The sequence below is a fragment of the Miscanthus floridulus genome, chromosome 13 (assembly GCF_019320115.1).
Source record: "Miscanthus floridulus cultivar M001 chromosome 13, ASM1932011v1, whole genome shotgun sequence".
NCBI classification, from domain to species: Eukaryota; Viridiplantae; Streptophyta; class Magnoliopsida; order Poales; family Poaceae; genus Miscanthus; species Miscanthus floridulus.
Window position 1 is genome coordinate 37,376,697 of NC_089592.1, and position 21,242 is coordinate 37,397,938.

General features: G+C 44.8%; 2 protein-coding genes and 1 pseudogene across 2 annotated transcripts; 2 read left to right on the top strand and 1 right to left on the bottom strand.

The window, feature by feature from the left end:
• The first annotated feature begins 1,809 nt into the window (after positions 1-1,809).
• On the top strand, positions 1,810-10,290 carry LOC136500340 (uncharacterized). Its single transcript, XM_066495675.1, has 2 exons — positions 1,810-1,969; positions 9,780-10,290. Exon 2 carries the CDS (start codon positions 9,808-9,810, stop codon positions 10,093-10,095), a length of 288 nt encoding a protein of 95 aa, XP_066351772.1. The 5' UTR covers positions 1,810-1,969; positions 9,780-9,807; the 3' UTR covers positions 10,096-10,290.
• A 593-nt stretch (positions 10,291-10,883) lies between these two features.
• On the bottom strand, positions 10,884-12,018 carry LOC136499739 (receptor-like protein EIX2; annotated as a pseudogene).
• Positions 12,019-14,446: 2,428 nt separating this feature from the next.
• On the top strand, positions 14,447-21,137 carry LOC136500339 (uncharacterized). Its single transcript, XM_066495674.1, has 5 exons — positions 14,447-14,816; positions 15,557-15,774; positions 20,392-20,520; positions 20,639-20,770; positions 20,864-21,137. The coding sequence occupies exons 1-5, from the start codon at positions 14,486-14,488 to the stop codon at positions 20,975-20,977; spliced, it is 924 nt and encodes a 307-aa protein (XP_066351771.1). The 5' UTR covers positions 14,447-14,485; the 3' UTR covers positions 20,978-21,137.
• The last annotated feature ends 105 nt before the right edge of the window (positions 21,138-21,242 follow it).

Sequence of the window (21,242 nt, forward strand, 5' to 3'; positions counted from 1 at the left end):
AATTAATCTGAAAAGGAGGGTAATTTTTATTCGACTTGTGGTTCTCATCATGCAGGATATTGTCTTGCATTTTCATTTCCACGTGCCTGCACCCAGGCGGAGCTTAGTGACGGCCATAGTGGGTCATGTCCCCTCTAAGATCAATTCTTAGAGCTTGTTTGGTAGAGCTTCACAAAAGAAAAAAAAAATAAATTTGGATGGAACAACTTCACCGTGGATCTAAAATTCATCAAAGTGTTTGGTACAACTCCACTAACGTCTATATGTTACTTCCTCCGACATTTCATGCGCAGGAACTACACGAGCTTGCGGCCACAGCGTAGGGCGCGGCCCTGTCCGGGCACATCCACAGCAAGCACGCGGCCTTGGAGCTCGCTGCCATGGCCATGGCGAGCGCGCGGCCCGGGAGCTCGCGGGCACGGCCATGGAGGGCACGTGGCCCGGCGGGCGCGGCGCGGAGCATGCAAGGAGCATGAGCCAGCACAGCTGGCGTGCGCATGGTGCATGTTTGGAGGCGCCTTGTGCGGCGGCCGAGGGAGGGCGGCGCAGGCGGTCAGGTGCAGGCGCGCAGACGAGTCGCCACGGAGAAGAAGGGGGAAAGAAAGAACGAACTGTTTTTTCCACTAATGAGTGGCATGGTGGGTAATTTTTTCCAACTCCACTAAACTTTGATTTAGTGGAGCACCTCCTGAGCCGCTCCACCAATTTGGTGATTCTAGAGGCAGATCCACCATTTTGGCACGGTAAAGTTGGTGGAGCTAGAACTGTTTGGCAAAAAAAAAAAAGTGAATATGGAATTTGGTTTTGGTGAATTTGGAGCCGGTGAATCTCTACCAATCAGGTCCAACGAAGGTCTTAGTTTTCTACTTTTGTTGCTAATAAGATATTAATATACCCTTCTCTTTTGCATTTTACATCATATATTGGCCTCCTCTGCATTCATGGCCAAGCTCCCCCTGGTTTCCGTTCTGCCCGAGCCCGATGGTATGGTGTAGCTTCAGCAATAATCCGGTCGCTGCTTCTTCAAAAGCTCTCTCTTAAAATAAGTTTTGTCGGTGCCATATTGTTAATCTGTTATGGGTCAGCATGTATGCCCTCTGTTCTGAAAAAAAAATATACAATTTTAGATTTAAAATAATCCATTTTTTAAGTTTAATAAAGTTTATAAAAAATAATATCAACATCTATATCTCAAATATGTCTACTATAAAATATATTCCATGGTTAATGTAATTATGTTTGTTTGGTATATAAATATTAATATTTACATATTTGGTCCATCTTAAGATAAAGTTGACTAAAAAACAAAACTGCACTCTTTAGGAACCGGAAGTGTTTTTGTCATGTTGACACTTACATGACAACATCAGAACAGCCAAAAGGTTATGGTTAGGTTTTTGTTTGGTCAGGCTCCCGTACAGTACAGACCTTCCCCTAATCCGCCCTAAACAAAAACAAAGCTGCTTGTCTTCAGTTCTGGCCTCCTGAGACACTATGCATATCTGGCTGGAGTGCACTAGTGGTGATGGCGGTGTGCATTTGCGTAACCCTACATATGATTCTCTAAATTCTCCGCGTGTTGCTACGGGAATTTTTTCCTAAGAGTTTAGATGACCATTTGATGATTTTATGGTAGCACGAATGGAGAATCAGCCGTGTGATCACTACGGGAATTCTGTTTATATTTGTGAAAAGATCTCGTACAGTATCTGATTTAAAATATTGGAAAGAATAGTATAGTAAAAGGATATACACATGCGAGTGGACACGCCCATCCATCTTAATCCTATTTCAGAGGTAGTTTTGCCGGGCTTCCCCCCTCCTCGGCCATCGTCAATTTCGGACGGTTCACCGGGGGCCCCCGCCTCTCTCCCTTTCCAAGGGCCGCCGCGTCCGCTCCGTCCCCCACCTCGCAGCGCCTCCCCAATCGCCCTCGGCGCCGGCCGGCCACGCCCCGATCCAGATCCAGGTATGCATCTTCTTTCCTTCAGCCGCAACCGCGTCTCTTTCCTCCATTCCTTCCCCGTCGGCAGGCGTCCGCACCCCCTCCCTACGCTGGACGCCTCTGGCATGGAGTGGAGATCCGAACGGGGTTGTATGTTCCCCTTCCAGTCATCTTCGCCGGTTCGGATAGGGATAGGATGGCCTTGCTTGTTCGTTTCGTTTCGGCCTGCGGGATTCTCCCCCTTCTTTGATGTGAGAGCGCTGGAATCCAAACCTCCGCTTACATTTCCAGTCAGTCGGTTTTTATTTTAACGATTTCTTTCTAGGATTTTGTGAGCGATAGCAGTAGGAGTTGGGAGGAACCGGGCAAGGAGAAGGCAGACGTGGGGAGGAAGAAGGGGCAGGAGATGAGCGCGGAGGAGTTCTTACTTCAGGAATGGAGTTTAATGTTTACAATTGCCTGTCCGATCTCTTCCTCTCGCCGATCTCATATACTCATTATAGAGGCTCTGCCCTTTCACGCGTGCAAGCGTTCAAGCCCACTGCTCGCCATAGACTCGTGGGTTTGGCTTCTTGGGCCTTCGTCCTCTGGGCCGGTCCCTGGATACTCCATCTTCCTCCTGGGCTGGGTCATGACGGTGGCTGACCCCCCCACCCCCTTGGGACACTGCTTGCCCCCCAAGCAGTGGCTCGAGGAAACTTCTGGCGAACAGCTTCAAAGTCCTCACATGTCGCCAAAGCCGACGGCAGGTTGTTCCACTTCACAAGCACCTGAGGGATAGTAGAAGTACCATGGGCCATCATGCGAGTCTGCAGAATCTGTTCTGGAGCCAAATGGATGGCAAAGTCAGAAGGTAGGGTTGGGATTACCTGATGAGCGGCACCAACTGCTTTCTTCAGTTGTGAAACATGAAAAACCGGATGAATGGCAGAGTGAGCAGGTAATTCAAGCTTGTAGGCCACTGAACCGACACGAGCCAGGATACAGAAGGGGCCGAAGAAGCGAAAAGCGAGTTTCTGATGGGAGCGAGGTGCTAGGGAAGTTTGCACATACGGCTGCAGTTTGAGGTAAACGAAGTCACCAACTGCAAAGCTGCGCTCCGACCTATGTTGATCGGATTGTTTCTTCATCCGATGTTTTGCCCGGTTGAGGTGATGTTGGAGGAGCCGGTCCATCCACTTACGGTCGGAAGCCCACATGGTCACCTCCGGATGAGAAACAACAGAAGGGTCAACAGCCAGTAGACGTGGAGGATATCCATATAACGCCTCAAAGGGTGAACGACCGATGGCCGAATGGAAGCATGTATTGTACCAGAATTCCGTAGATGGTAACCACTGACTCCATTTGTTGGGGCATGCATGGACATAGCACCGCAAATAGGTCTCCAGGCACTAGTTAAGCCTGCTCTGTCTGACCATCGGATTGGGGGTGATAGGCGGTGCTTCGGCAGAGTGACACATCAGCCATCTTGAAAAGCTCGGACCAAAAGTGACTGGTAAATATGCGGTCACGATAAGAAATAATAGAGCTCGGAAGGCCATGTAAGGGATAAATATTCTGAAAGAATGACTTGGTAACGCTGGCAGCAGTAAAAGGGTGACAGAGGGGAATGAAATGTCCATACTTGGTCAGCAGATCAACTACTACCAGCACACAGTTGAATGTATTAGACAATGGAAGTCCCTCGATGAAATCCATCGATATCACTTGCCATGCCGAATCAGGAACCGGCAAGGGCTGCAATAGGCCTGGAGATTTGGATCGATCATACTTGGATTGCTGACATACAGCACAGGATTGCACAAACTCCTTGACTACAGTTTTCATACCCCGCCAGGCAAAACATTGCTTCAGCCGCATATAGGTCACTTGGTATTCCAGAATGTCTGCCCCACGAGCTAGAGTGAAATTGGGCAATAAGCTGCTGGTGAAGTGCCGGGTCATCTCCAATCTAGACACGACCATTATAACGGAGTAAGCCGGACTGTAGGGAATAATGAGGTATGGCCTCTGAATCAACAACCAATTTGGTCAACAAAGTAGTAGCAAAAGTGTCCTCGCGATAACTAGCAATCACCGCAGATATTCAGGAGGGTATCAGAGAGGTTACTGTCGCACAAACAGCTGGAGGCGAGGGGTGGCGAGACAATGCATCCGCTGCTCTGTTATCAGAACCTGAGCGATACACAATACGGTATTGTAAACCCAGCAATTTGGAGAAAACCCGTTGCTGCCAATGAGTATGCAGTCTTTGATCAGTGAGCTGTGTCAGGTTTTTCTGATCGGTGAGGATCACAAACTCTAGAAACTACAAGGACGCCACAGTTGCACAACAAGCAGAATCGCCATGAATTTGTTTTCATATGTTGATAAACCACGTGACTTGGCTCCCAACGCTTTACTGAAGAACACCAGGGGGTGATCGTCTTGCATGAGGACCGCACCGACACCCTGACTCAGATGTATCAGTTTCAATTGAGAAAGGCTTGGCAAAATTTGGAAGAGCCAGCACCGGAGCTTGATAGAGGGCAGCTTTCAATGTCTGAAAAGCATAGTCGTGATCAGGAGTCCAAATGAACAAGGCATGCTTCTTCAAAAGATTTGTCAGTGGCTTTGAAATGATTCCAAAGTGGCGAACAAAATGCCGGTAATAACCGGCGAGCCCCAGAAAGGAACGGAGTTCTTTGACTGAGCTCGGAGTAGGCCAAGAGGCAATAGACTCCAGCTTGGAAGGATTAGTACCCACGCCGGCCTGACTGATAACATGGCCGAGATAAGAAATCTTGGTTTGGGCGAAGGAGCACTTTGACATTTTCAGCTTCCACTGATCCTTAGACAATAACTCAAACACAGCTCGTAAATGCATGAGGTGTTCCTCCCATGTTCGGCTATAGATCAGGATATCGTCAAAGAAGACCAACACGAACTTCCGAAGGCAGGGAGCAAGAGTTGTATTCATAGCATCCTGGAAGGTGCCCGGGGCTCCAGTGAGGCCGAAGGACATAACCCGAAACGCAAATTGCCCGAAGTGGGTTTGGAAGGCGGCTTTGAATTCCTCGTCGGATTTCATGCGGATTTGGTGAAAGCCGGACTGTAAATCCAAGGTTGTGAAATAAGCTGCCCCGGACAGCTCATCCAGCAACTCTTCGATGATAGGAACAGGATATTTGCTCTTAACTGTGATGGCATTCAGTTGACGGTAATCGACGCAAAACCTCCAGCTCTGATCTTTTTTCTTCACCAATAGAACCGGAGAGGCAAACGCACTTGTACTCTTCTAAATGATGCCCTGCTGAAGCATATCATTGACTTGCTGTTCAATTTCTGTTTTCAGAAGAGGTGCATAGCGGTAAGGCCGTACGGAGACCGATTGAGCCCCTAACATCAAGGGAATGGAGTGATCACAATGCCGGCTGGGAGGCAACCCTGAAACTGACTCAAATAGATGGGCATATTCATCGATCAAAGCCGAAACAGCCGGGTTTAGAGAAGAGACTGATTGTGAAGACTCAGGAAGCTGTACCAAGCAGAGTTGAATTACGGAACCCACCGGCAGGTCTGCAGTGTCCCCAATCAACATACCAGTAGCACCTTCGTAAGGAATGGAGATCCATTTTTGAGCCCAGTGTACTTGCATCGGGCTAAAACTTGCCAGCCAATCTAGACCAAGGATCATATCATATGATGAGAGAGGCAACAACTTGAGATCAGTTGAAAAGGAACACCCCTGCACAGACCAACGAGCACCGGGCAAAAATGATGTGCATTGTAAAATGGTGCCATTAGCCACTTGTACTTGAACTGGGGACTGAAGTTCCTTGATACCCGAGAGCGACTGAGCCAATGCAGAATTCAAGAAAGTATGAGAGGAACCGGAATCCACCAATATAGACAGAGGATGACCTTGGATATCTCCAGACAGGCTAAATGTCTTAGGGGAAGCTGAGCCCACTGCCGCAGCCACCGAGAGATGCATCATAATTTGAGTTTCAGGCGATGAATCATTAGAACACTCGGCTGCATCGGACTCCGGAAATATATCCATCAATTCCTGCACCAAGTGTAGCTGCACCATTTCTGATCATTTGTGTTCACGGCTCCATTTTGCGCCACACCGGATGCACAGACCCTGGGCGCGGCGAGAGGCCCGTAAAGCTTTGAACTTGTCTTCAGCCGAAGTATGAAGAGCATTGGGCAGCCGCTTACTCTCGCCATCAGCAAGCTTCGGCGGCGGTGGAGGCAGAGCCATGGCACTAGGCCATGCCGGCTTATAAGCAGGTGATGTATCAGAACTGCCGAGTAGGCCGCTTGTTGAGTCCCAGCACCTCTTCCTGTAATTGAGCAAGAACACAAGCAATATCCAAAGTGGATGGACGTTGAACAAGAAGAACAACTTTGATTTCATCACGCAAGCCATCAATAAAACGCTGAGTATAATAGAGTGGGTCTGGGTGTTTGGTATAGGCTTTCAGGTCATCTACGAGAGCAACAAACTGATCTATATATTCATTGACAGGGCCGGTTTGCCGAATCTGAAATAAGCGACGCAGCAGTAGCTCGTGCTTATCCCTGGCAAAGCGCAACAAGCAACTGTGAACAGAATTCGGACCAAGTGATGGCCTCAAGTTGATCCTCAACTGAAGAGAGCCAACGTTTGGCTGCACCATGAAAGTGCATAGTGGCAGCCTGCACCCAAACCACAGACTCAACACGATAGGGTTCAAAGTAGTGAACGGCTTGCTTGATCCACAACTTAGGATGATCCCCCTCAAACCTAGGGGAATCAAACTTGGGAAGCTTGCCGGTATGGCCGCCCCCAGAACCCCCCTGATAGCTGGACTCGTAATAACCTCCTAGGTGTGGCTGTGGTGGACGTGGTGGTGGTGGGCGTGGAGGACGACTTGGTAACGGATGCGGGAAAGAGGATGGCAAGGAAATGTACCCTTGCCGGGAGGTGGAATCAGAGTGGTAACCACTCCAAATGCACCTTCCCGGTTCACGATTTCGACGCAGTGCCCGTTGGGCGAGGGGCTGCAGATCCTGCAGATGGGCGCGGGGCAGCCTGAAAGTCGCCGAAGCCAGCGGACTTGAAGTTCGGAGTGATGACGGGCTTGACGCGGACTTGGTGGCGGGCGCAGTCGCGAACACCTCGGGAGTCGCTGACGGGCCGTCCACCATCGAGCGTTCCATGTACTTGGAGATCTTCCCCACTTCAAGCTTCAGTGTTGCGAGCTTGTTGACCTCGATGCGAAGGTCGTCGATGACGCCGTCGACCCCTGGGCGCCATTCGTCGAACACCTTGGCTGCAGACTCCAAGGCATCTAGACTGGGTGGAAGACGACGCTGTGGTAGAATCGAGCTTCCGCTCCAGGCCATCGAATCGCTTCTCCTGGGCGGCGAAGCGCTTATTGAGCTCGGCCAGCAGCACCTTCTGGTCGGGACCCATGGCACCATAGGTGCGTTGAAGACGGGTGTAGTGCTCGTGGGTGGAAAGGAAGGCAGGATCCAGATCGGCGGCGCACGCCACAAATTGCGACTCCGGGATTGGAATGACGGAATCCCCAAATTGAACTGCAGCTCACAGCTCAGATTCGGGGTTAGGCCAACCAAATCCAGTGGAGTTCGAGCAATCGATGGATAAGGTGCTCCTAGACGATCGATCGGTGCCGAGGACCGGTGTCTCTTATACCACTTGTGAGCGATAGCAGTAGGAGTTGGGAGGAACCGGGGAAGGAGAAGGCAGACGTGGGGAGGAAGAAGGGGCAGGAGATGAGCACGGAGGAGTTCTTACTTCAGGAATGGAGTTTAATGTTTACAATTGCCTGTCCGATCTCTTTCTCTCGCCGATCTCATATACTCATTACAGATGATCTGCCCCTTTCACGCGTGCAAGCGTTCAAGCCCACTGCTCGCCATAGACTCGTGGATTCGGCTTCTTGGGCCTTCGTCCTCTGGCCGGTCCCTGGATACTCCAACTTGCTCCTAGGGCTGGGTCATGACGGTGGCTGACAGATTTGCCCCGGTGCGTTCCTCCAATGTACCTCAGTCGTTATTAATGCTTCCGTGGTTAAATGTTTTCTTCAAACTAAATCAGAATTATCAATTTGGGTCAATGTGAATTGGAATAGATGGTGCGTAATACCATGTGTTCTCAGTATAGTTGCCGATTTATTCTGCTTCTGGCCTGGATCTTTGATCCATTAGGGGGAAAAGAACTGATTTGGATGTTTTTGTTTCAGCCTTCAACACGCAAAAAAAAAAAAAAAAATCTGGGATTCCATTGCGATAGGTGCCACGATAGTGCCGCATTAAGGAGTCGTTTTCGCTATGTATTGCACAGTGTCGTTCTGCACTTCCACTTCAGCAATCCCACTCTCAACAAAGAGTGTGCTACCTGAACTTTAGTTGACTTTTTTTTATCCCCACAATTCAAAAGCTCCGGGCAAGGATATAGATAGTAGCGCATTTTAATCCTCTAATTTCTTTCAGGATAGTAGCTGTGGTAATTTTTTTTAATATATGTTTTTGGCCTTTCATGCGGTCATGAATAAACATGTGAGCTTTAGTTTAGTGCTCACTGCCCAGTTACCTTTATATACAATGGACTTTTGGCCCTCACTTGTAAAAAAGTGATGTTGGGCTCCAGATTTATTTTTGTATCACATATGTTTTCCGATTTATTGGAATTCAGAGAGGTGGGGAACATGCACTATCTCTTGTAGTTTCTTTACTTAATGAACTAGCTTTCTCCTATGTGACAATTAAACCATGCTGCTTGTGCCAGGAAACTGTATGCTTGCACATGCTTTTAGTGATGCCTTTTGTGATGAACTGATGTTGTACCCAGTGGTTTACTAGAATTTCAATGTGTACAGAGTTCTAGTAATAGATCCTGGTTCGTTTTGATGTTATTAACTTATTATGCTTAGGAGCCTTGGATTGTCATGTGGCACAATAGGTGATGATGATTCCAGAAATGTTGCTTGTCCATTAATGTTCAGACTCTCTTTAACTTTGATTTTTTTATGACTGATGTGATACAGTAGGTTATAATTCTTTTCCAGAAATGATGATTATCCATTAAGGTTCTGCTGGCAGTTTTGACAGTGGAAAGATTTTCTTTTTCTGGTTTTTCATGGACTGGAAAGTCCAGCGAAATCAGGCATTTCAAACAGCAATCATTATTTGAAATTCCAGTTCCATTGTGTTTTCTGTTTACTCAAACATCGATGAGTTGGAGTAACCTGAATCATTCTTATCCCTTTCTGTTCTGTCCATCACAAAATAGATCCTCTCCTTCCCTAAAGAAATGTACTGAAACTTTCTTAGCCAGATGTTTTTATCTCTGTGTTCTATAGCTCCTTAGATTTTTTTTCTCTTAATATATTATTCTGATTTGAATTTAAGAATGGGGAGAAAATTGTGAATTGTGAAATATGAACTATGCAACATACACTGAAATATATTTGAATCAGAGAGTGACATGTTTCCCCTTTCAAAAATGGATATAGAACTACCCATATTATCGAAGAAGACAGTGCTTGTTTAGTAAAATTGTGAATGATTATCTACTATGTGGCATGATTCGGGTTCTAGATATGTGCATATCATATTTCCATTAAAATGGAGCTGTATAGCCAGATGTGAAACTTAGTTTATTTGTTTTCTCTGTTTACTGTCTGTTGAGTTCTAGTCGAGTCACCAAAGTCTCACAGCATATTAGCATGTTTGTGATTGATTTGAGCTACTGATGGTTTATTCACTTAAGCAATCTTTCTTGAGTGTAGAGCTTGAAAATACTTAGCTCATTATTCTTGTCTCTTTTGGACAGGATTCAAACAAACCAGTACATTACCACCATGGTTCTTGATTCATTATCATCTCCTCACAGGAGGTCCCAAAACACATTCTTCGTATCATCTGCAAAAAAGCCTCAGTCATCTCGTGATGACAGTTGGTCTGCACTGGTTGAGCGGCACCGGTTCCTCCTGACAACACTTCTTGTGCTTGCCTTCCTGTGCACTATCTATCTGTACTTTGCAGTAACCTTGGGGGCATCAGATGCTTGCACTGGATTGGCAGGGGCAGAGAGGATTGAGTGCCAGGCAAGATCAGTGCTGCAACATGGAAAGTTGAAATTCCGCTGACTTTGGAGACTAATTGATGGAAGACCAAATTATTGAGTTTTATATGCAGTCTGGTCACAGGTCTTATTCTTCATACCATGAATCTGTATATTTTTGGTGGTGGGTGGTTTGTATTCATGCTGATGTTATTGGACCACAAAATTTACTGTACTGGTAGAGGCAAATCTAATAGAGTAATAGTGATATTGTTGAGTTTGTGGAAACTGTTATACTGGGGTAGGTCTATATTGTTCTTTTACCATGGTGTGCTAAAAACACCATGGCGCCTGTAATTCGTCCAGGAGATCTTGGTATTGTCTCCCGTGTGACATGTGACTCACAGTTAATTTGGTACCGTGCTACCTGAGTACCCTTTGATCCCTAAGTAGCAAATAATTTTGTTAGTGTTGATCTTAATTAATTAATAATCAACTGTTCACTGAGAAGTTTGTTAATTTTAGCGAATTATTGATGTAAATGTGACAACCTGGAGCATGATTGTTTGCTGTTGCGGTATCGTTTCCAGTTTGTTCTTGTTTTGACCGGTAGATCAGAGTGGTTGTAAAATCTGTAGACATGTGGTTTCATCCTGTAACTTAATTCAACCAAGTAGTAAATGAGTTACATTCTTTCAGAGAATCAGCGGTGAACAGGATTAAAGTTCTATTTAAACAATAAGAGCTGTAACAAGATAACAATAATAATAACAGAAAAAAAAAATACAGAGCTGGAAGAGCTGCTACATTACTAATCATACAAACTAATGCTGAAGGTTGTTTGTGTGCCCTTATCAGATTTGTGTGCCCTTATCAGATTTGATCGACACTCAAAGGTTTAAAGAAAAACAGTGCTCCGAACCATAACCAAAGTCCAAATGCCAGCCCAGCTAATATGGAGTAATACCAGCTTAGAGCTTCAAGCTCTTGGTGGTTTCTACTGAACTTCGTTGCAGAATTTGAACCATTTGAACATACTATGTTCAGTGGGAACCCACAGAGCCCAAAGTTGCTATAAATCGAGGGATCGACAAGTGTTTGGAGTTGATAACCAGCTGGTATCTCACCTGATAGATGGTTGTTGGACAGATTGAGCGAATCAAGAGACATGAGCTGCGAGATGCTTGGAGGGATGGAGCCGGAGAGTTCATTCCAAGATAAATCAAGAGACTCCAAACTCTTGAAATCGCCAATGTCTTCCGGGATAGCGCCGGAGAAACGATTTCTTGACATGTTTAAGAACCGTAGACGTTCAAGTTTTGTCAGCTCTGAAGGAATGTCACCGGATAGAGAGTTGCTTGACAGATCGATACCTGTCAGAAGCGCAATGGTTCCCACGAAAGTATGGTATTGCCTCTTCCAGTTTACGTTGATTCGTTCAAATGACAGACTCATGCAAAATTTGGCAGGTAACTTCCAACGGTATGTTGAACTCTGTTCTTGGCTGCTGCATGGATGTTAGATTGGCGAAACCTCTTGGTATAGAACCTACCAAACTCTTGCCTGCCAGATCCAGCAGATGTAGGGAAGAGAGCAGTGATAGCTGCCATGGAATGCTCCCAAGGAACATGTTTGATCGTAATCAAAGGATCCTTAGCGATGGATGGCTAGATCCTATCCATGAAGGAATTGTTCTCCTGCATCTCTTGAGGACTAGAGGGAATCCTCCCATAAGATTGTTGTTGGCCAGGTGCACTGATTCAAGTGACAAATTGGAGCTTGTGGACACTCGCACGATCCCGGAGAAGGCATTGTTTGACAAATCGATGAACAATAGATGCTGCAAGCTCCACAGGCAGCGAGGGACTTGCCCAGATAATTGGTTTTCTGATAGGTCCATGATTTTGAGAGAATCCTGACGACAAAATGACAGGGGAAATCCTCCTGTGAAGATATTGTTTGCCAAGGAGATGGCGAGCAATTTCCTCATGCCGAGGTATGGTACCATGCCGGAGAATATGTTGATCGGATACGTATCCGATACCGGTACGGCACTTTTCGTCCGGAGTGCCATGGCCGGCATGCGGGCGATTCAGGGAGGGAGCGTGACCAGTTATTCTTTTATGGATGGGATTGGGAATCATCCGTTGTGCTGTGCAACTGTGCAAGTGACTGAACTGAGCTGCCACCCTCAAACCTCAACCTTATCTCGTACAGTATCAAGCAAGACTTGCAATGGAACCTTTCAAAAAAGACTTGCAATTGAACCACGAGACTAAACTGATGGCACGCGAAATCTTATATCGTCACCCTATTGACGGAGGAAACTGAATTAGTACCAAGCTGTAGCGCCATTTCTACTACGCCTTTGTCTTTATCCTTGTCTATGTCATCTAGTAAATGGATTTTTGTATGGATACCGAGAGCGGAGAGCAGCCCCAAAGCACCATTGTGGCTAATAGCCCTAATCTCCACGTATGCTCCAAAGACCAAAGCTCTATGTCGTCACAGATATTTGTGGTTTTCTAGACTACCAGAGTTACCTGCAGAGGTAGTGGCTATTCCAGCTAACAAAAGATTGAAACACCCACCAGGAGTCGCTTGCATTGCTACTACCTTCATAACAACAAACCTTACACGCTTAGTGTGGCTATCAGGATTTAGAAGCAGTAGCTCCATATATTGCAACATCACGCTCCAGCATTGAATTTTCGGACATAAATGTTTTTTTGGGGGCATAAGTGGTGTAGTAGAAATTATGTGTGAGAGAGGCCAAGACACCCATTTCAAAAGAGGCATTTCTAAAGTACATGAACTGACATGCAATTTTTTCTACGAAGATGGCATGATCTTTGACAAAAGAAAAGATTTAAGGAATAGAGCTGATAGAGAGAAAAAACCGAAGACAAGAAGACAAAAAAAGATAATTAAAAGGCAATATGTACAAGAAAAGTATCCCTGACAAAAAAAATAAAAACATCACTTTACCTTTCTAAACTGTTGTGTGACAAAAATCCTAAACCGGACATCTTACCCCCTCATGTGTCATAACCATTTAAATTACATCCGTATCATAGTTAGAACTGGTCTCATTTTGTTTTTATTTTTTTAAAAAAATTCCTAGAAAATTTTTTGAACCACAAAAAATATCTCTAAGCTTCTAAAAATTCTAAGAAAAAATCTTAAAGATAGATGGGATAGGACAAAGAAAAATATTATAGATTGGGACATACAAACCCCAAATAAAAATATTTAGAACTCATGAATGTATCTCTAAAAGCTTCCAAAAATTAGATTTATCTCTAGAAAATGAAATATATCAAAAAATAAAAGTCTCAAAGCATTTTAATTGATGTCTGAACATGTTTTTGAAAACTTTTCAAAACAAAACATAGGATGCAACTAGATTGGATGCATTTTAACATAAATTTTATGTGCATTGCATATCATAGTTTTGCTATGGAAAGTTTTCAAAACACATTTTATACATCGATTATAATGTTTTGAGAAATTTATAGATATTTTGAATACTTTCCTATTTTCCTAGAGCTAAATCTAATTTTTTAAGCTTCTAGAGATATTCTCAAGATATGTAAATATTTTACTTTGGTTTTTCTTGTATCATTCTATCTCTGAATTTTTTCATAAAAAATTTAGAAGCTTAAATACATTTTCATGGTTTAAAAACCTTATCATGTATATAAAATATTTTGAACTAAAAAGATGAAACCATCTAGAAAATCACTGCATACTTGGTCAACAAGCTAATTTAAACTAGAAGAATAACTGCGCATAGTTGCATCATTGAGATATGTTGTTGAAATAGAAAAAGTTAATGAAAAGAATAAATAACACGCTTATAGATATATTAGATCAAACTATAGGAGGATGTAATGGCCAAACAAATATGAAGGCATGGATGCTTTGTATGTTGATAGGTTAAAAATAGTGATTATTCTTAGTGAAAGATGATGTAGCATTTATATTGAAGAATGATGTTACACTTGGTGGAATATGACATGTGGATAGTTTACATACATAGCTTTAAAGTTAGTGAGTTTTGCTTATAAGAGATATATATATTTATATCTATATCTATATATATATATAGATATAGATATAGATATAAATATGGATAAATGAGCTAGAGTGAAATGGTATCCGCTTTTAAAGTTTGAGAAGGAAAATGAGACAATGACAATAGTACAGGTGAGTAAAATCAGACCACGGCCCTCTCTCTCTCAAGAAAAAAAAACATAAAATCAGACCACGGCGGTAGTACGTGAGAAAGCCCATTCCATGTCACAGGCCTAGCACGGCACGGCCCATCATACCTCGACCACAAACCGACAAGATAAGCGCATCCCGAATCGGGTGGTTCCCGTTTACCGCGCTAACGGCACCCCAGCTCCAAAAACAAACGCCGTCACTTCCCCCTGTCACTCCTCCACACCGCTTGTCCACTTCCCATCGAGATGGCCCTCAAAGCCGCCGTCTCCGTCACCCCGCTGCTGCCGTCGCCTCCCCTCCGCCGTCTCCTGCTCTCCCCCTCTTCTAGCCCCGCGGCGGCTCGCAGGATCGCGAGGGTTTCCGCGGCGATGGCGACGACAGCGGTGCAGCCGGCCGTGGTGGTGGGCGGCGGTCGCGTAGGCCAGGCGCTGCTGTCCATGGGCCCGCCGGGAGGGGACGTCCTCGTGGGCCGCGGCGAGAAGGTGTCCGACGACGCGCCCGGACCGATACTGGTGTGCACGCGCAACGACGACCTCGACGGCGTGCTCGAGGCCACCCCCAAGTCGCGCTGGCGCGGTACGTGCTCTCCAACTGCTCCCACCTCGTCTGCCTGTGCTCTCCCGGCCGATGTGCTTTGGGTGGGTGCTTGCATTTGCCCGTTGGAGTTCGCGTTCGTTCTGTGCCGCTGCTTGTGTGCGATCAGGTCTGTCTATGCGTGTTTTTTTTTCCATCGGGCTTGCATTTTAGGCAAACCGTGCCTGTAATACTGAGCAAATTGAGCTGGATTAGCCAAGCTGTTCTGGGCTGGCTAGTGTAAGTAACCAAAAAAAAAAAAAGATAGAGGTTGGATCCATTTTACAAATGGAAGGTTTAGCAGTTGAGCTAGTGATTATTGATGGATTGGCAAACTCGGAAATTATGTAACATTTTTTTTTGTTTCTAAATTCTAACAGTTAGATCCGATGTGCATCCACTCACAAGCACATATTTTGGATAGTGAACATTCCAGAAGAGCTTCATGGTGTCATTACATAGAACCTCGTTTGCTGAAATATGCAAGTTTGGTAAATAATCTCTGCCATCAATGTAGTTTGAAGAAACTAACCTCATAGGATGGTCACATTGATATGAATTTGTCACTAGATGAGCATTTACTTCGATTCTGAAGCGTTCCTTCTAGTGTGGCTTCGCTTCCAGTCACTTTATCAAAAAGTGATCTGCCATGGTTCTATCTTATGCATGCTAACTACAGCATTGTGTACCATTTTTGCGTAGTGTTGCTGCATGTTGGGACTTGTGAGCTAATATTGCAGCAGATTTGGTGTTCTTCCAGAATGGAATGCTGGATCCATGGTTCGAGATCAAGGGCCTAGTGGACGCAAACCAGGTCTTGGCCTACTTCGCTATATCAAAGCTTGGAGAGCCACCAGTCGATGGGATTACTGATACCAACCCAGAGGGCTTGACTGCTGCATTTGGCAGCTGGGCTCCTGCAGTGGCTGCCCGCCTGCAAAACGGCGAACTTACCTGCAAGGTGAGGTTATGAGCATTTGCTTCAGAAGTTCTGTATTCCGTTCATCCATAAATTTCCCATGTTGGCCATTTTCATATTTTATATTACTTTTCGTTGTAAGGTGCAAACAAGATAGATATCTACTCAAAAGAATTGTTTGGGCAGCCCTCGCAAAAGTTTGGACTTGTGTCAGACAAAACTTAGAATAAATCATGATCCCTTCCCTAGGCATTATTTATTTTCATCCTGTCAAAATTTGTTCAACGCATCAAAATGTTTTCTCCCTACTATAAGATGCGAGTAGTATGGAGAAGAATATGCTCATTCTAAAAAATGGGTACCAAAGATAAAGTTTTGAAAAATCATGGTCTGTGCCTATACATTTGCAGGAACCTCCTTATTTCTGCACACTGTATTACATAGTAGGTTCAAGTAATACATTACTTAAATCATGAAAGTTGTGCATTTACTTGTCATAACTGTTAGACAAAGGGGTACTGGCAGCCTCTAGGACTGTCGTCTGGTTCCTCTTGCTGGGCCTCTGCGCCCCTGTTGGGCCTAGCGCGCATATGGCTAGGATAGATAAATTGATCTTGATTATGCAAGTATCACTATTGATTGGTTCTACGTCTGTAAACCTTAGGTCATCCTATATATGTGTAACATCATATCCTCCATAATCAATCTATTATTCCTTGTGCCTAATCCAACATCAACATCAACATCAACATAGCCTTTCAGTCCCAAGCAAGTTGGGGTAGGCTAGAGTTGAAATCCACCAAAAGCCCAAGTCACGGTTCAGGCACTTCAATAACTGCTTTCCAAGCACTCCTATTCAAATATAGATCTCTAGGTATATCCCAAGCTTTCAAATCACTTTTTATTACCTCCCCCATGTCAATTTCAGTTTTCCTCTACCTCTCCTCATACTATTAGCTTGGCTTAGGACTCCACAATACACTGGTGCCTCTGGAGGTCTCCTTTGGACATAGCTAAACCACCTCAACCGATATTGGACAAGCTTTCCTTTAATTCGTGCTACCCTTAGGCGATCACGTATATCATCGTTCCTGAACTTCGGTCCATTCTTGTGTGACTACAAATCCATAGCAACATACGTATTTCTGCAACACTCAGTTGTTGAACATGTTGAATCTTTGTAGGTCAACATTCTGCTCCATATAACATAGCCAGTCTAATCGTCGTTCTATAAAACTTGCCTTTTAACTTTTGTGGTACCCACTTGTCACAGAGAATGCCAGAAGCTTGTTGCCACTTGATCTGTCCTGCTTTGATTCTATGGCTAACGTCCGCATCAATATCTCCATCCCTCTGTAGCATCGATCCCAGATATCGAAAGGTATCCTTCTTAGGCACTACTTGACATTCCAAACTCAGCATCTCCCTCTTCCTGTGCAGCTTCGCCAAAGTCGCATCTCATGTATTCGGTTTTAGTTCTGCTCAATCTAAAACCTTTAGACTCAAGGGTCTGCCGCCATAACTCTAGTTTTCTATTTACTCCCGTCTGGCTTTCGTCAACTAGCACTACATCATCAGTGAACAACATACACCAAGGGATATTCCCTTGTATGTTCCTGGTAATCTCATCCATTACCAAGGCAAAGAGATATGGGCTTAAGGTTGATCCTTGATGAAATCCAATTTTAATCGGGAAGTAATCTGTGTTACCATCGTTTGTTCGAGCATTAGTCACAACATTGTTGTACTTGTCCTTGATGAGGGTCATGTACTTTGATGGTACTTTATGTTTGTCCAAAGCCCACCACATAACATTTTTTGGTATATTGTCATAAGCCTTCTCCAAGTCAATGAAAACCATGTGGAGGTCCTTCTGCTCTCTAAACCGCTTCATAACTTGTCTTATTAAGAAGATTGCTTCTGTGGTTTACCTTCTGGGTATGAAACCAAATTGGTTTGTTGATATCTGCGACGTTCCTCGCAGGTGCTGCTCGATGACTCTCTCTCATAACTTCATAGTGTGGCTTATCAACTTAATTCTCTAATAACCAGTACAACTTTGGATATCTCCCTTGTTCTTGTAGATTGGTACCAATATGCTTCTTCTCCACTCCTCAGGCATCTTGTTCGATCGAAAGATATTGTTGAACATCTTGGTTAGCTATACTATAGCTATATCCTCGAGACATCTCCACACCTTGATTGGGATAGCATCAGGGCCCATCGCTTTGCCCCCTTTATCCTTTTCAAGGCTTCTCTGACCTCCGATTCTTGAATCCTCCGCGCAAAGCGCCTGTTAGTGTCATCAAACGAGTTGTCCAGCTGAACGGTGGTGTTCTCGTTCTCACCATTGAACAATTTATCAAAATACTCTTGCCATCTATATCTGATCTCATTCTCCATCAAGAGCTAGTGCCTCTCATCCTTTATGCACTGGACTTGGTTGAAGTTCCTTGTCTTCCTATCGCGAGCCCTAACCATCCTATAAATGTTTTTCTCTCCTTCCTTCGTACTCAAACGTTGGTAAAGGTCCTCATAGGTCCGCCCCTTTGCCTCACTCACCGCTTGTTTTGCAGTCTTCTTTGCCATCTTGTACTTCTCTATGTTGTCTGCACACCTGTCATGATACAAGCGCTTATAGCACTCCTTCTTTTCCTTAATAGCCTTTTGCACATCTTTATTTCACCACTAAGTGTCTTTCGAGTCACATCCGCTCCCTTTGGTCACTCCAAGCACCTCTGAAGCAACCTTCCGAACGCATGTTGCCATCTTCTCCACATGCTGTTTGTATCGCCTTCATCCTTCCAAGGGCCCTCTTCAATGACCTTTTTCTTAGAGACCTTTGATGCATCCCCTTCTAATTTCCACCACTTCGTTCTAGCAACCCTAGCTTGTTTGTTCCCACGAGCTTACAGCAGAAAGCGGAAGTTAGCCACCATCAGCTTGTGTTGAGCGACCACACATTCTCTAAGTATCATCTTACAGTCCACGCATGTTCGTCTATCCCTCCTTGTAAGGACAAAGTCGATTTGACTAGAATACTGGCCGCTACTAAAGGTCACTAAATGGGTCTGTCTCTTACGAAAGAAAGTGTTAGCTATCATCAGATCAAAAACTATAGCGAAGTCTAAGACTTCCTCTCCCTCCTAGTTCCTACTACCATATCCGAAACCCCCATGAATCGTCTCGAAACCTGCACTTGATGTACCAACATGGCCATTAAGATCACCTCCTATAAAGAGCTTCTCGCTATTAGGGATAGCTTTAACCAAGCGATCTAAGTCTTCCAGAAAAGTCGCTTAGCACTCTCATCATGGCCTACTTTGGGGGCATACGCACTAACAATGTTCAAGAAGGCGCTAGGCGGTTTCTAGGCAACGACCCATGGCCTAGAGCCTAAGCGAGTCTAGGCTAGCCTAGGCGTTTCAAGGCGTTTTGCTAAATTTGCATTCAGCATGTATAGCTGAATAAATATATAAATGTAGCAGCTGAAATGCTGAATAAATAGAAGTTCCTACAGCAATAGAAGTGGTATCTTGTGAAAAAATAGAAATTCTAGGGACTAGAATGTAAGAAATCTGTAAAGGAAATCATAGCAAGAAAATTTGTAGACATTTTTACAAAGTGGAGGGGCAAGTCGCAAAATCGCTCTGTCTTATCCACATATCATCTGCAGCTCGAGCAGTGCGTCTTCTTTCCCGGGACCTTCTTATCCCTTCTTTCCCGTGACCTCTCTCTCTCGTGGAGGCCGACTGCAGGCAGGCAGGCCGCAGGCTCAGCCTTCGTGCGTTGCCGCAGCTTCGCCTCGCGCCCCCACGCTATCACGACCCAAGGCCTGCCTTTCCTTTCTGCTCCCTTCCCCTCTCCTTCAAACGGATGCGCATCTGACTGGATTGGGAGGAGGGAGGCCCGGAGGAAGCGGCCCGGCAATGGATCCGGCGGCGCAGCTCCCTCCCTCGGGCGGCGCAGCTCTGGATTTGGTGGCACGACGCCTATTCTCCGCTTATCCCCCTAGGTGAGGCGTTACCCCTCTGCCCAGCGCTGAAGCGCGCTTGGGCGAGCGCCTAGTACCGCCTTTTTGAACATTGCGCACTAATTACGTTTAAGACCATATCACTAATGACAAGTTTAACTAAGATGATCCTATCCTCGTGCCTTCTCACCTCCACCACACCATCCTTGAGGTTCTTATCAATCAAAACTCCTACTCCATTTTTATTTGAAGTTGTCCCTGTGTACCTAGAGCTTGAAGCCGGTATTGTCCACTTCCTTCGCCTTCTGCCTCTTCCATTTAGTCTCTTGGACGCATAAGATATTTACACGCCTCCTAACCGCTATGTCCACTAACTCTTTAACTTGCCCGTAAGGGATCCTACATTCCAGTTATCTAAACGGATAAAAAACATCAAAGTTAGTGAGCTCAGGGAGTTATGGTTCATCACCAAAATTATCTTCTTGCAATAGGAATGAAAATATTAGTAATTAGTAATGTACTGTTTTCATGTTTGTCTATTGATGTTCTCTCTTTTTTTTTTTTGAGAACATCTATTGATGTTCTCATGTAATGGTCCTTGCACTTACTTTTTTTTTGCATGTTCAAGTATTGAAGTATGATCATTTGTAGTAATTGTGTATTTGTGCTGCAACCTACCCCATCAGGTGCTTGAAAAGGAAGCCTTTCAGAAGCAGATGCTAGAGAAGTTGATATGGATTTCAGCTTTCATGCTTGTTGGTGCTCGGCATCCAGGGGCTACTGTTGGTGTGGTGGAAAAAGATTACCGATCTGAGGTTTGTTCTGTCATGAATGTTTTACAACCAGTCCAAATCATTGGCTATCTTCATCCAATTATCACTGAGAAGCAAGGATCTTTTTTCAAGAGACTGAATTGCACTGTTATCTTGGTAGGTTACGAGCCTGATAGCTGAATTAACATCGGCTGCGGCTGCAGAGAGAGGGCTCACATTCGACGAAGGCATAGAGGATCGGCTTTGTGCTTACTCCAGGGCTGTGGCACACTTCCCTACAGCTGTGAAAGAGGCAAGTCCTACCTATGAGGATCTATTGAGAAGTTAGGCCTGTACATTGTTTTATTCCCTGCTAAATTAAAATATGCTAATTTGAATGGAGCAGTTCAAGTGGAGGAATGGTTGGTTTTACTCCCTCACCGAGAAGGCGCTTGCAGCAGGAAAGCCAGATCCTTGCCCACTACACACAGCTTGGCTCAAGGAGATTAAGGTCATATAAAATGTTTTCATGTACATGAGCTTCGTTAGAATCACGAAACAGTTGCATGTTACCTATATAGAGAAAATTGCTTGTTCCCCGTATACTTTTTGGTGTCTTGTGTCAAAACCATCGGTGTCGAAATGTTAAATCAAACTGGGACTAGACATGTCTTAAACCTCATCATAGAGGCCATGTGGTTCCACCTGACAAGATTTTGAGCCTGTTTGGCATGGCTTATACTCCCTCTGTTTTTTTACATGTCATATTAGCTTTGTCCTAAGTC

Bases quoted from the DNA above. Each gene is read 5' to 3' on its own strand.
- LOC136500340 (XM_066495675.1), top strand. From the start codon at position 9,808: ATGGTTCTTGATTCATTATCATCTCCTCACAGGAGGTCCCAAAACACA.
- LOC136500339 (XM_066495674.1), top strand. From the start codon at position 14,486: ATGGCCCTCAAAGCCGCCGTCTCCGTCACCCCGCTGCTGCCGTCGCCT. The intron at 14,817-15,556 runs GTACGTGCTCTC...ATATTGCAGCAG, and splicing joins CCCCAAGTCGCGCTGGCGCG to ATTTGGTGTTCTTCCAGAAT. The intron at 20,521-20,638 runs GTTTGTTCTGTC...TTATCTTGGTAG, and splicing joins AAAAAGATTACCGATCTGAG to GTTACGAGCCTGATAGCTGA.